The sequence below is a fragment of the Myotis yumanensis genome, unplaced genomic scaffold (genome assembly GCF_028538775.1).
Source record: "Myotis yumanensis isolate MYYU_CA2020_CCGP unplaced genomic scaffold, mMyoYum1.0.hap1 SCAF_13, whole genome shotgun sequence".
NCBI lineage: Eukaryota > Metazoa > Chordata > Mammalia > Chiroptera > Vespertilionidae > Myotis > Myotis yumanensis.
In genome coordinates, this window is record NW_027223764.1 from 33,806,469 (window position 1) to 33,822,435 (window position 15,967).

General features: G+C 39.8%; 1 protein-coding gene across 2 annotated transcripts in view; it reads right to left on the reverse strand.

Annotated features, from left to right (window-relative positions):
* CCDC6 (coiled-coil domain containing 6) overlaps positions 1-15,967 on the reverse strand; it is a 109,983-nt gene that overhangs the window by 49,397 nt on the left and 44,619 nt on the right. For both annotated transcript variants that reach the window (XM_070432804.1, XM_070432803.1), the window contains exon 2: positions 9,348-9,497. In XM_070432804.1, coding sequence (XP_070288905.1) covers positions 9,348-9,497 — 150 coding nt within the window. The remainder of the gene's footprint in view (positions 1-9,347; positions 9,498-15,967) is intronic.

Genomic DNA, 15,967 nt, shown 5'->3' on the forward strand with positions numbered 1-15,967 from the left:
CAAATTTTCCATTTTTCCATTAACCTTGCATTCCTTATATAAATGCAACTGGCCACAATGCATTATCCTTTCAATATGCTGTTGAATTCATTTTCCTTGTATTTTATTTAAGATTTTTGCTTTATGTAAGATTGATATTTCACTGTAATTTGCCTTTCTTGAACTGTACTTAAGTTGGAGCATTATGGTTATGTTAGCCTTAAAATAAGAGGGGAATCTTTTTTTTTTTAACTTTAGAGTTTACAGAAGATTAAAATGATTTCATCCTTGAATGTTTGGTACATGTCTTAGTGAAACCATTTAAGTCTGAAATTCTTTTTCTAGGAAGTCTGTTGATCAATGATTCAATTTCTCTAACAGGTTAGAAACTTGTTTTCTATTTCTTCCTCATTCAGTTGTAGAAAGTTATGTTTTTCCAAGAATTTTGTCCATTTTATCTAAAACTTCAAATGTATTGCCATTGTTATTCATAGGTTATTAACTTACCTTTTAAATGTAAAAAAAAAAAAATGTGATGTTCTCAGTTTCCTAACAAAGATTTCAAGCTTGGCTTTTATTTCTTTGAATGTAATAAGCCCAGTAGTCAATGTCTGATAAATCCAATATCCAAAGTATCTGTCAAGTCCATTTCTGTTGTATTCTTTCTACTGGTTTATCATTCGTGAAATCTCCTATCTCCATCTGCCTTGTTCTCCTTGTGTGTTGGACAAAGCAGTTGAAATTTTGTGGCCTAAGATGATGGTCTCTTCCTCCAGAAAATTCCATTCTCTTTTGCCAGGCACCATCCAGTTTGGAACTACCTTAATCCTAAACCAAAGCTTCATGTTCTCTGGCTTCCCCAGATGATGAAAAACTGGTACGCTCTTATCCTGAAGGCATAGCTCTTCAAGACTCCAGCTTGAAGTGGGGCGATTTATCCTTGTTTCCACCCCTGGCCAGCCGCAAGATCTGACTTCAGTAACACCAGCCCCTCACAACTACCAAAAGCACAACTCAAGTTTCTCAGCTGTTTCTTAATGAATAGCAAATGCTCTCAGAACAAAAGCCACCCCGAGTGCTAGGGTCTTCTCTCAATTCCCATCCTCCCCAGACCAATAGTTCTTCACTATCTTGTTAGTTCTTTCAAATAAAAATTTCAAAGCATTTTGTTTAGCTTTTATTCATCTTCAGTGAGGTTTGTCTGAATTATCAAATCTGTCATTTTCTAGAGAGGAAGGCACAAGTAACTTTTTCAAGGAAGAAAAATAGCTAGGTCCTTCCAGAAAACTAATTATTTTTTAAATGTTATTTCCTTGTCAGTATTGTCAACACCAAGGACTAGTGTCAAGCCTTCACTTCTGAGCAGATGGCTCCACTAGAACATCAGACTTCCCATCCACTCAGAATACCTAAAGGGCTAAGTCTGAGTTTCCTGGATTTCCAATAGTATGATGCTGCTTAAGGTAGTAATACCTTCACAGAAACCTGGTTAGAAAGGTTAGAAAATGATGCTCCACAAATAAGATAAAGAAATCGTTTAGGCTCTGGAGTTAACCTACTGCCCTGAAAATCCATTTCATACACACTAGCTGTTTCTTTTTCCAAGGAATAGAGAGTGCTTTGCCCAGAGAAAGAATTCATAGTTTGAAAATGAACTGACCCAAAAAATGCAAAACATTGCAACATTTATAAATGCAAAGTTTTTAAAGCATTTGAAAAGTGTTTCTAGTTCCTGAAGGACGTGGACGTATCCTTCAATAACCCAGACTCACCTTTTCAACTAGAAATAAAATGCTCACCGCTACTCCAATTCAACCTCTCATGCCCAGCTTCATCGAATTATTTTTACTTCACTTTCCTTTTACTGTTGATTTCTCTCTGCCTGCATTTTCTCACATATTGTCAGGAAGCTGGCATAAGAAGCTTCTAAGTCCTTCCTCTTGCCCTTACATTTTTTGGGAATCCGTTCTGGTATATCAAATCTAACCACAATGTCAATACACATACACACACTTTGAAAGAAACTCAATGATCTCTTAAGACTATAAAGGAGTGCATCAGGGTCCCGTCCTTTCTAATCATAATACACATTATGTAGGACCGAGAAACTTCTGGCATGCAACTGACAGGAAAATTCTGGTTTATAATTTGGACTCTGGTGGTTGCAGCATTTGAAATGCATTAAAAATATCCCGGGAGCTCTTGGCAGATGTATCATGAATTTGATGCATAAACTCCCTGCTCCATGAACAGAAACAAAGAACAGACAAAGCTGAGGGTCAGATAATTTGGGATGAAAAGCAACATCTTAAAAAAAAAAGGAATAAAAAACCCCCACAATTTAGCCCCAGCTGTTTCCTAAGCTATTAGGTGAGAGCATTTTTTTTGACCAGCAATGGTAGCCCTAAAAAACTAAAAACCAAAAGGACCACTGGTTTAGCCACCTTAATGAAGAAGACATTTCAAGGTCTCTTCTCCCTGCCGTCGGGAGAACCAAGTTTTCATCTAAATGGATGCAATGACAGTCTTAGCCCAGGTGCCCTTGAAATGAACAGAATTACACACATACATGTCTCCCTGACCTGACTTTACTGCCTGCACAAAGCCACTTCGTTGTCATCTTAATAACCTGGGTAACTTGGAGGGGGGAAAAGCTGCCTCAGATTCTGGTGTACTAGTACATGATGGAGAAGAATAGTATTGGGAGTCCGCACTCACTTCTCATACCTGCAGACACATGCCGGCTACCCGGAGACGCAGCCTTCCTGGAGTCAGGGAAGCATCCGCTCCAGAAGACCAAATTCATTAAGATGGTACTGGAAGGAGAAACTACTAGGGAATTTAGGGGGGAGAGGGAGAAGGCAAATGAAGTTTGGTAAGCCTTTGTCTAGATAAACAGGCAGGTTTTCGGACTTGTTAAAATTCTTCCCCCCAGGTTTTATTCCTGTGCTAACAGAGATGAAAGAATAATGCGCTGCATGATATCTTTCTGAACTGCTCAGCTATCAATCACTTGGCAGAGGCAGCTTCAGCAGTGGTTTCTGCCCAACTTCCTTCCTTTCTTCTGCATATCATCTTTCCATACGTGCTAGGAAACTTCAACTACTTTAATCCCAGGAGGCATTCTAACCTCAGGGATCAAGCTAATGGTAATAAAAATAAGCCACGCCACGTAACAACAGACCCAGAGAACTTTTACTCTTAAGAACTTCCCATGATCAATAAGAATGTGCCCCCTCAAAAGGACACGAGTATCATAATTTCTATTACAGCTATAGTGGCATTGTTTTCTGAGGACAAGATCCAATTTCAAACGAGAATCAAAATTACAATACTACAAACCTATTTATTATTCTAAGGTCTGAAATTTCAAAGTTGGATCCGGCTGAAAAGAATCGGAGATATATGTAATACTCAGTACTCTTCTTTTCTCAATCCTGTTTCAGGGTTTTAAAAAAAGTATCCACTAATTCTGGCAGTGGTATGGTTGAGAAGAGTGCAGGCAACAATTGAACAGGGTTTCCCAGAGAGCAGGAAGTGAACTTGATGTATCAGGCTTACATAAAAAGCAAGTGAGAAAATCCACACATGCTAAAACCATAATTAATCTCAGCAATGACAGGTCTTCCAGGTGGCAATGGGGACTGATGGTTAACAGCCAGGGGAATTAGGAATAAAATAAAATGAAAAAGTTTTAAGCCAGTGGAATGAATCATATCAAGAATGATAAGACAGTTAAACTAATCATTAAAGCTTTCTATGTACAGTCGCTATTAACTATCTGGGCAGTCTAGAATCTCCTATCACCTGCAAATGAGCCTGACTCTGCAGGGAGTTTCCGTGAATTGCTGTCCATGACAACAGATGCAACTATCATAGAAAGACTCTGAGCTCTCAAAGTCAGTGACACAGGAGGAAGTTTCAAAAAGTAAGAATGAAACCAGCATCAGAATTTTTAAGTTTCCTCATTAGAAAATAACATAAGCCCTAGCCGGTTTGGCTCAGTGGATTGAGCACTGGCCCATGGAATGAAGGGTCCTGGGTTTGATTCCGGTCAAGGGCATGTACCTTGGTTGCAGGTTCCCCGGTCCTGGTAAGGGTGCATGCAGGTGGCAACCAATTGATGTGTCTCTCTCACATCAATGTTTCTCGCTGTCTCTCCCTCTCCCTTCCACTCACTCTAAAAATCAATGGGAAAATATCCTTTGGTGAGGATTAACAAAGAAATTAAAAATTTAAAAAGATACAGTAATCCCCTTTATCTGCAATCTTACTTCTCATTGTTATCTGCAGTTAACTGTGGTCCAAAAATATTAAGTGGAAAACTCCAGAAATAAGCAATGTATAAGTTTTAAATTGCATATCATTCTGAGTAGTGTGATGAAATCTTGTAGCATCCCACTCCATCCTGTGTGGGACCTGAATCATCTTTCCGTTCAGCACCCAAATAGAAGTACAAGTAACATTTGGAGAATGGCTTTTCAGACTTCTTAATATATATATATATTTGACATATAACACTGTGTAAATGTAAGGTGTACAACATATTGATTTGATACATTTATATATTGTAATACAAAGGCCATTGATGTGATACCACCTCTATCACATCACATAATTAGCATTTCTTTTTTTGTAGTAGGAATAATTAAGATCTAGTCTCTTCACAAGTTTGATGGTTGTAATACAACATTGTTGTCTACACTCATTATACTGTACATTAGACTTTTTTATTTAAACACTAGAGGCCTGGTACATGAAATTCCTGCATGGGTAGGGTCCCTAGGCCTGGCTGGCAATCAGGGCTGATCTGTGGGGCGATTGGCGGGGTGATTGGGGGGCCCCTGCTGGCACCCACTTTGGCCAGCCTGGCGCCACCTGCTCGCCAGCCCTGCCCCTCGCTGCCGCCGCCTCTGGTCACCTCCCTCTGCAGGGTGACTGGCAGGTGTTCGGGCACCCCCTTTGGCAACCACCTTGACTGGCCTGGGGCCTGCAGGCTGGGGGCAGCTCCTGCATTGAGAGTGTGCCGCCTGGTGGTCAGTGTGCATCATAGCAACCAGTCATTCCACCGTTCAGTCTATTTGCATATTAGGCTTTTATTATATAGGATGGATGTTCTAAATCAAATTCTGATGAAGAGTTTGCTAAGGCAGCATTTCTTATAAATTTTAATTACAAATTATGATTAAACTGCAACCTCTCTTTCAAAATATCCAGGGCACGCCCTAGGCAGTTTGGCTCAATGGATAGAGCATCAGCCTGAGAACTGAAGGGTCCTGGGTTCAATTCCAGTTAAGGGCACATGCCCAGGGTTGTGGGCTCAATCCCCAGTAGGGGGCGTGCAGGAGGCAGCTGATCAATGATTTTCTCTCATCATTGGTGTTTCTCTCTCCCTCTCTCTCTTTTCCTCTCTGAAATCAATTAAAAAATAAAAAGATATCCAGGGCAGAATTTAGTTCTGATGCAGGCTTGTGCTGAATTTACCAAAAGTATAAGAAAGTTCTTTATAGGACAATTTCTCACTCAGGTAACCAATCCCAGTCTGGGCTCTGAAGGATACAGATTTTTCAGATAAGAGTTTTCTCAGAATGAAGATATAATTCTGTGTCTATCTACTGGATATATACAAAAGCAAGGGAGAAAAGCTGCATAGTCTCTTTTGTGTGTGTGTTTATTTCAGGAGCATTAACATATTCGGAGGTGCTTTAAGCTCCCTCCCAAACTTGATCTTCTAAAAGGGCAAAGAGATTTCCTCTCATCTACACTTGAAGAGACTCCCTCTTAGAGTTTTTAAAAGGTGTTAGATACCAGCTCAGTCAGCCAATGGGAAGGAAGGTGTCTCCTCCATAGCAATAATCTAATTTTGTTCTCAGGCCCAAAGAATTCCTTTGAAATGTACATAAAAGCAATGTCTAATCTCTAAGAGAGACAAGAGCCAAAGCATGATGACAAACCCAAAACTGTTCTATAAACAGCCTCTCAGTGGCCTTTGGGTGAAAAAATGCTCAACACTTTCACGATGAACAGATCAGTTCGCATGTGTCTATCAGTCACACCTGCAGTACGGTGGCTCTTAGCAGGTTTTTCATAGCAAAGTCCTATCCAGAAGCAACCATCCTAGAGAGCCACAGTACAGTGATTACACAGTGGGAAGGGCTATCGGTACCGATTACCCTAAAGGTCTTCCAGATGGAGATGGGTTCTTCCACACTGGGTGGCAGAAACGGTGAGCCTTTCACCAAGGACGGGCTGAAAACAGGAAATGCATCCTGAGGGGGGTGGGTGAGGGGGACAACATAGGCCGCCAGCCCTTCTTCCCTGCAATCTCTCCGACTGGCCAGCAACAGAAGAGGGCATCTTAGGTCTTTACCACAAAATGGCACATAGTGAGACCCAACGTCTAAGTGAGAGATCACCTATGGTGCCACAGAACAGACATAGCTCTAGAACTTGGCCCAGACCTCAACCCCAAACTCCCTGCCACCCATCTGCTTTCCAGAAAAGTCTAAGAACCAGGAGTGGGGAGTGAGGAGTTATTAATGGGTACAGAGTTTGTTTGGAGAAGTTCTGGGATGAATATTGGGATGGCTGCACAACCATGTGAATGTATTTAATACCACTGGATTATACATTCAGAAATGGCAAATTTTACGCTATGTGTATTTTATTATATATGTACCTCCTAAGAACCAAGCTGGGATTCATGAGAGATCATCTCGGAGACATGCTGACTATTCGTTTGTCCAGATACTACAAGTTAGATCACTAACAAGCAAAGGCCCACCTAGAGCTCCCCAAGCAACAGAATCACACCTTCATACTATGCCTTTTGTTAAGACTTGGCCACATGAAGACTAGTACTACACATGATATATCACTTCTGGCAAAAAGAGTTTATTGTGTTGTTCAATTTATATATCATTAGTCTCTTTAGAAAGATTCAATGCCCCTCGAAAAAATTTAAGTTTTTAATATATGACATTTCTTTTCTCCTGACCAAGTAAAACTATTTTTTTTTAGATATATGACTTATTTTTAAAAATCACAATATTTCTCCAGGTTATAGCTTTATTTATAGGATGAGCAGAGCTTACATTTTAAGTTCAAACTTTCTTATGCCACGTGTATTACTATAACTAATGCCCCTCTCTGTGGCACATAGCTCTTACGTTTTCATTCTTATTTAGTATCTTATTTTAATGTCCTTGGAAAGTGGGTGGGTCGTGACCAGTGACTGAGAAGCTGATTAGAAACTACACACTACAGAAGCACTCACACTGAAGATGAGTACAGAGAGAAGGAGCGTGATCTGCATCGGTTCTGATGGCTTTATAATGTCCTTTGGTCAAAGACTCCAAATACTAACAACCATGAAAGTTGAAAACAAGGAATGTTTCTGAGAGTGTTAAAAAATTAGGATGCCTGATTGCACACCAAACTCAGAACAACAGACTATAATTGCATCCCTTTAGTGCTAGAAGCAACATAAAGAATAAGTCATCGAACGCTACCAAGGTGATGCAGTCAAAGGCCAAATTAACCTTCTCCCTCATTTTTTTTCCTCAAAATCAGAATGCACCTGAATAAGCAAAATGTGTCCATGAGAAACTGCCATAAATCTCTAGCAGACATGAATGCCTCGGAATCCCTATTCTTCACATTTCAACAGTGGCCATATAAATAAATAAAAAATTTTTTTGCAAGACTGTAACGGTATCTTTCTTCAGTAGTCAGGTAGAAAAATGAGAATAAAACAAAGATTGAGTAAAAGTTGCCTAGACCATATACGGTTTCAACACTAAAGTTTCTATTCTAAAGCGGAATTCCGGTCTTATCTTATAAGACAATCTATGTTGGATGGTAAGAAAAAAATTAGGAAGTTTTTTTTAAAGCCTCGAATATCCTTTTATTATCATCTCACTAAAATATATATGTCAACCAAATTTAGTGATGCCAGGAAATAGAAAATATAAGGGCGTGTTTCTACCTGTCACAGCCTGCTGACAGAGTGATAACAGTGGTCCTCCCGGGATAATTTTATCTCTGCTCACCATTTTGGATAAGCTGTGTTAAATAATAAAAACTCCATATCCTACTTATTCTTTTCTTAAAAAATATATTTTATTGATTTTCCACAGGGAGGAAGGGAGAGGGACAGAGAGCTAGAAACATCCATGAGAGAGAAACATCGATGAGAGAGAAACATCGATCAGCCGTCTCCTGCACACCCCCCACTGGGGATGTGCCCGCAGCCAAGGCACATGCCCCTGACCGGAATCAAACCTGGGACCTTTCAGTCCGCAGTAGATGCTTTATCCCAGTAATGGCGAACCTTTTGAGCTCGGTGTGTCAGCACTTTGAAAAGCCCTAACTTAACTCTGGTGCCATGTCACATATAGAAATTTTTTGATATTTGCAACCATAGTAAAACAAAGACTTATATTTTTGATATTTATTTTATATATTTAAATGCCATTTAACAAAGAAAAATCAACCAAAAAAATGAGTTCGCGTGTCACCTCTGACACGCATGTCATAGGTTCGCCATCACTGCTCTATCCACTGAGCCAAGCCAGTCAGGGCTATCCTACTTATTCTTAAGTTCATACTAAGTAGCCCACAAAATGTTTGCCTTAAACAAATTTTACTTTTGTACTTCACTAGTAAGTGTTGGGGAGGCGAGGGGGGAGTATGGGAGAAAAAAGGAGGGGAGAACCTTTGACCTAAAAAAAAACAACAAACAAACAAAAAAACACAAACCTTCCTGTATGTTTTGTGTGGTATCTTTTACAAACTATTAATGATTAATGTTGTTTTAATATTTAAAACAAATAATTTTTTAAGTTTTAATATTTTAGTAACATATCACACACCCACTTGAACACAACTGACTGTGTGTCATTTTAACCATGGATTGTGAAGACCTTTTATTTTTTTTTCCCCAAATGGACATTTCACTTTATATCCCCATATTTTAGTACAAAAGACCTAGTTCTGACTGCCAAAAATGTTTATGCAGTCATTACAGATTCAACATAAAAGGGGAAAGAAATCTCACATTTGGTATTAATCCTCCTATATCCAAAAATACTGCATATAGCATTCCCTCCCAGGCAGAGGCCTCGGGCTCCTCAGCTGTTTCTTGAAATGCTGATGTAAAGTAGCTTCCCTTCCCTGAGCAGATGAGCTAGGGAACCACAGTCTTCAGTATCACACTGCTGCCATCTTTACCAGGCATTTTTAATCTCCAAAGACTGTTAGCTACAAGCTCATCAGCAAATGTTTTGAGCAAACTGCTCCATCAAAGTCGTTTTTTCCTGGAGAGGACAGCAGGCAGGGGAGATGAGAGGGGAGAATAGATAATTTACCTGCAACAATTTTCTGGAGAGCTCATTAGTGAGGAACTCTTCTTCCTTCTCATAATTTACAGCAAGGGTTTCCTTCTCCTTCTGCAAAGCCTGAATTTTCTTGAATAACGTGTTACTGATGAATTCTTCTTCCTGCTCAGCCCTGGCTTGCTGTTTAAAAAAAAATTAAAAGGGAACAAAAAAAAAAAAAAACACAAGTTAAGGAAACAGGATATTTACTAATTGAAATATAGTTATTTCCAGCGAGAACACCCATTTTAATTAGAGCCCTATTTTTAACTGTGAACCAACACACCCCAAGACGCACAAATCCGAGGAACTCAGCAGCAATCCTACTATTACCCCCAAGGGCCTCCCTGTACTATGCACGGTCCCTCTTCTTAAAGTGATATTTCAAAGTCATTAACAAAGATTGTTTTGCAGTTTTTCAAAGCAATCTCAAGTCAATTACCAGAATACAGAAAGCGCCTTCTCACATGGCAGATAAGTCCAATTCTGGGGTACGTGCATCAATCCATAACTATTTGCAAGTCACCACATCTCACAAGTTTACACAGCAGTTCCTCCCATAATGTCATTTGGGTCAAGATCGTTTCATCATAGTGTTGATGAGATCGTAGGAACTCAGCTCTTTCGAATATCAAATAACCTGTTTGACAGCAGTTCCAAGAACCTATCCACAAGGTTAAGTGAGAACTTATTGTAATTACAATATCTAGGCAACTTTGTTTTTTAACTGCAGCAGAGAATTTCAACTCACTTTAAAAAGTAAAATTATGTCACCTCTTTAGGGTGTTACTGGAAGGGTTTGGGTGTGTCATTTAAAAAGCACTACAGACACACACGGATTCATTACATGTTCATTGAGTAGTTACTGTAAGGAAATAAACCAAACAGCTGGAAAGTAGTTATTGCAAAGTAGTGGGGATCCAGGGGGTGAAGAGTAAGGGTGGATAAAAGGAGTTTTGCTTTTTATCTATTTCCCTACTGGGAATTTTTTGGAGGTGAGGGCAAGGAAGGTCAGACTTTACTGAATTTTAAAAAGAGATTAAAACAGAGTCAGGCATAATTCAATGGAGTTGAAAATATTCTTCTGTAAATCCCACACCCCCCCCCCCCCCCGGCACCGCCCATCTATGTTTGAACAGAATAAACAGAAAAACCAACCACCCTTGAAGGAAATTAATGTTTTCAGAAAGGAAATACTTGTTTCAGATGGACTCCACTCTATTTCAAAGCACTTTTTAAACTGCAGCATTTTGATGCATTAATCCCCAATAATGCATTCCTGTTCCATCTGCCAAGTCAAGGGAAGGAAAGCTACCTCAATTCCAAGCCTGGTCCAGCATCTGTCACTTAAAATAACAGGAGAGCCAGAGGGCAGGACACAAAAGGGCACCTGCATTAAGCAACTACCACCTTTTATTGTAAAAGGTCCGACAACCACTCCCAACCCTGGTGGTTTAGATTTCTGTCCATACTCACTAGCTTCCCCAACACCCACACTTGAATAGGCATGGTTTCTGGGAGTCCATCCTTCCTGCTCTCCATCACAGTGGCCCAGAGGAAGTACGCCAGGCTCTGGAACTGCCTGCCAAGCAATTCTCCAACAGAGAGCCACATGCAGTAGTTAGACTGAAAAACACAGCTACATAAAAAGTGGAAATTTTGGGAGAAGCTCCAGCACTCCGTTTCTTTAAGAAACCATTTAGGATAATCCAGGAGAGTTGAGCAATTAGGAACACATCGCAGCTAATAAATTTTTATTCCCAGCCCAGAGCGTCCACTGAGCAGTCCCCTAGGTCCCCAGGGGTTCCCTTACACACTTCATATTTCGTCAGCACTTCTCAATGTCTATTCTTCCAGACACTATGGTCAAGGAAGACCGCTGGGGACTGGCGTTTCCCCTCCCACTTTAAATTAATCCCCAGCCATTTTCAAAACTCATATACTTCAAGATCTCATACATGTGCAATGGGCAGAAATCCAAAGAATTTATTCAAAGCATATTTGACACGTATATCCAAGTCCACAATCTGTTCAAACTACCTGTTTTTCTGGTTTCGACTGACCAAGTCCTATATGATTTGAATTCTGAGTATTCTCAAGTTACAGAATAAAAAGGTAGAGAGGAACTTTAATGCCTTTTTGGTGATTTGTACTTAGAATTCAAAAGGGTGTTTTCCACAAATTAATTTCATTATCAAGTCAGGCTCAACTTCTTCCATGTTACCACCAGACATTCGATATTTTAGGTAAATTTAATCACAAGCTATAAAGAGAACCAGACTCACAGGCTCACAGGCTCTGCTAACCAAGAGGATAGGCCCTAAGCGTCTGTTCATGTAGCTGCCACCCACTTCCCATATCATCTAACCATTAAGTCACAGGGACAACAGGTTTAGTGTAATAGAAAGCAGAGCATTTGATAGAAAGTAGATTAGTGGTGGCCAGGGTAGGGGTGGGGGAGAACGGGGAAGGACTGCTAATGATACAAGGTTTCTTCTCGGGGTGATGGAAAATTTCTGGAATTAGACAGTGCTGAGTTTATACAACATTGTGAATATACTAAAAACCACCGAAGTGCACACTTGAAAAGGGTGAATTTTATGGTATATGAGTAATATCTTCATTAAGAAAAAGAAGTCTGGCCCTGAACGGTTTGGCTCAGTGGATAGATAGAGCGTCGGCCTGCGGACTGAAGGGTCCCAGGTTCAATTCCGGTCAAGGGCATGTACCTTGGTTGCAGGCACAGCAGGAGGCAGCTGACTTGATGTTTCTCTCTCATAGATGTTTCTAACTCTCTATATCCCTCTCCCTTCCTCTCTGTAAAAAAATCAATAAAATATATATTTTAAAAAGAAAGAAAGAAAGAAAGAAAGAAAGAAAGAAAGAAAGAAAGAAAGAAAGAAAGAAAGAAAGAAAGAAAAAGAACTCTGATGATTAACAGGGTCAGTATTTCACAGAATACCTGGTTTCCTTTGCAATTCTTCCCAGGGTTAAAAAGAAACAAAATACCCAAAATGGAGTTCTTTGCGGTAAGCCCCACCAAGAAGACCTCAGTACTAACCTAATTGCAGTCTCAGCCTCTCCCAGGAATGGAATTTTAAAACAATCAATCTGAACTTTCCTGGTCCGGGCTGGTGAGGTAATCTGTAATCTGCCTGATAAAACCCGAAGCCTTCAGGAAGATGACTCTGCCTGAAATAATCCACTCCTTCAACTTCCTCATCCCACCCTTGTTCTGCCCAGAAAAACCTTCTGTTTCATGCAACTGCTCAGAGCCCCCTTTCTCTTTACCAGACGGGCGCTGCCCAATTCGTGAATCTTTCAACGAACCAATCAGATCTTCAACTTGACTTGAACTGTTTTTCTTTAACACCAGGGAAAGCAGCAAATTTTTTAAATTGGGGGCAGGGAGACGAAGAGGGCTAGATCTGCTCTAAAAGGACTTTCAAAGTAAGTGACATGTCACCAGTCGTGAGAGACGGAGGCCTTGGCAAACAAAAATCATTCTCCACTTTCGAATAGGCACGTATTTCTAGGCAAAGCTCATTAATAAAAAATGCCACTCTCAGGGCCCAGGAATAACATGAGGAAGCTGGTTAAACCAATCTAACAAGGCGGCGAATAGAGCCTAACGGAGTTTATTAACGGTCTCCTTTAACTAAGTTTTTGCCACTTCTTAATTCTCACTGAGGGCTGTTACTCTGCCTCCCAAACCACCTAAACAGCCAGAGAAAAACCACCCATGGGGAGGACAGGATTCGGGTTCCTAGTTCACCCAGTTTCCAATTGGTTTCAGATCATGTTAGGAATTAACACATAAATGCTGACAAAAAAACCCCACCAAGCTGCTGTATCTAATTACAGCCTCAGAGGAGACTGGTTTTAAAAGAACAGATAAGGGGTACTGACAACCATGAGTAAAAGTTAATTATCAGAGTATGAGCCATGTAGTACAGAAAAGCAGTAAGTATCCACTTTTTTTTTTTTTTAATCTTCACCTGAGGATATTTTTCATTGACTTTTTAGAGAGAGTGGAAGGGAGGGAGGAGAAGAGAGAGAAACACTAATGTGAGAGAGACACATCGATTGGTGGCTTCCTGCATTCCTTGTGACCCATCCGGGGATGGAGACTGCAACCCAGGTACATGCCCTTGACTGGGAATCGAACCCGAAAACCTTTGGTCCATGGGCTGTCGTCACTCCAACCACTGAGCAAAACCGGCCAGGGTGTAAGTATCCACTTTGATCTTGATCTTAGTCCTGGCTTTTTCTTCCCTAACTCCAAAACAGGCCTTTTTATCTAAGACGTAAAATAGATTACCTTTTCAATTTATTCTCCCCCAAGAAGCCAAGAGCCAGAAGCAAAGGAGCAAACCACAGGCACCATTTGCAAAAGGGGCCCCAGACTGGCTATACTGTATGAAATTTCATTAGTTGTAGCAATATATTTTCCTTTTTACCTGAAATGCTTAAAAATCTCAGCATACCTAAACACATCCAAATTCAAAAATAAAATTCTATTTCAATAACTCAATAAATAAAATTGTATTTTAAAATTAACTATATAACTCTATAAACTCTCCAAAGAAAATAAACAAAAGCATTAGAACATTTTTCAAGAAAAACCTTTTCTTAGTGTTTTGCATATGTTTGTAGATTGAAGATTTAAAAACTCTGGAGGAAATTTAAAAACCTGTGACTGTATGTTCATGTTCAATATGATTGATTCTATTTGCTATGTTTAGAAATAGAGTGAATTTGGTATAATCTTACTCATTTATTAGTGTCTGCTATTTTGCTCCTCATTTAGCAGTGAACACTCAATGTCTGCTAATGTGAGGCCTAGAGTACAAAACATTTCTCCATCATTATTTCCCCATCCTACCAAAAAGCCAATGTAACAACGGGGGCTAGGGAGGGGGGACAAAAGAGACATGGGAAGAGGGGAAACAGGAGAAATGTACCAGGTCCCCTGGAAAAAATAAACACCAAAAGAATTATTAGAGAAAATTATTTCCTCCTGAGTCAGTACTTACTTAGGCAACCATACTCTAAATGAGCACAATTTTCTGCAGATAAGAAAAACACAGTTCGTTCTGAACCGATGCTGTTATGACCAAGGCACAAAATTGATAGGAAATTCCAATGTGATTGTCTAGTGTTTCTGTTCTTTATCAGTGGCATTTGGAGATCCAGGGTTAGTACAGAAAGAAGGCAAAAACTCTCAACAGTAGCACTCACTGCTGAGGAGAAAAAAATCCAAGTGCCAAAACCAAAATTATGTGGAATGATGCAATTCATGATCTGTTAATTATTTTTTTAAAAAGGACAGCTTTTCAAAGCAAGAATTATAAGCAAAATGGATTTGATAGCAGCCATGCGTAAAGAATATAATCAAGAAAGTTCAAGTGACTACCAAGATAACACTGTTGCATTTGTTTTTTTTAAAAAATTCCTTTTAAGTTGATTGCTGACTTGTTTTAATACAAAAAAATAAATAAAATCCTACAACTAAGATATCTTGAAGCTCTAATGCAGCGGTCGCCAACCTTTTCAGACCTCACAGACCAGCAGGGGTCCACGGACCACTGGTTGGCAACCGTTACTCTAATGCATATGAATCCATGCAGGCTCTATTTATCATTTAAATTATTTACATTTATGAATATATTTAAATATATCATTCTAATTATTTAAGTTTACTATTCTGTTGACTAGTCACTTACAGTCCACATTTATTGATTTTAACCCCTCAGCTTTAAGTAGCATCTAACACCAAATTAGTACAAAAAGCAAATTAGTACAACACAAAACCAGGCAACTATATAAAATCCTGTTCTTTCTGTCATTTATTAGGTGCACCACTGTACAACTGATTGTTCCGGGAGACGCTCAGAGTTCAGCAGAACTCATGACCGATGACTGGCACCTCTTACAGGATTAGCTGGAAAATCCATCATACCAATGGGTTTAACACCACAAACAACTGTCCTGCACTGTCTAACATTTAAGTGTCGGTATTGCAAGGGTGGGTAGCAGGTGATGCTTTCATTTCCTCTATTAGAAAATCTAGGAGATGACTTCCATTACCTGCCTGAGGATTATAATTCTCTATTGAGTCTGCTTATTTCCTCCACATATGGCACACTATCTTATATAAAAGCAATCAATAGTCAACAAGTGAATATATTATGTATTACATTCAGGATTGCCAGCAAATCACTTAAATACAGAACAGAATTCTGATTAGGCCTCACAACTGTGCTGTTCTGCCCCAGATACTAACAATGGCCAAGGCCATTGTTACAGGATGCAGGACAGGAGAGAAAGCAGCAACAAGGGTGACTTTCAGGACAAGAACTCAGAGAATCTTGATGTTAAGAAGGATCCCTAACAGCTACCAAGTTTGATCGAGCTGCAGTGCCTCTCAAACCAGCGAGAGTGAAAGACCAGTCTTCACCACCCATCTACAGTAGAACAAAACCTATACCTGTGTGCATGTCCTATTACATGTAACTAGAACACAACTCTGATTACACGGCTCACCACTTGAATTCAACACCACCCAAACTGGTCCACACCCAATTCAAAATAAGTCCACTGATCACTTG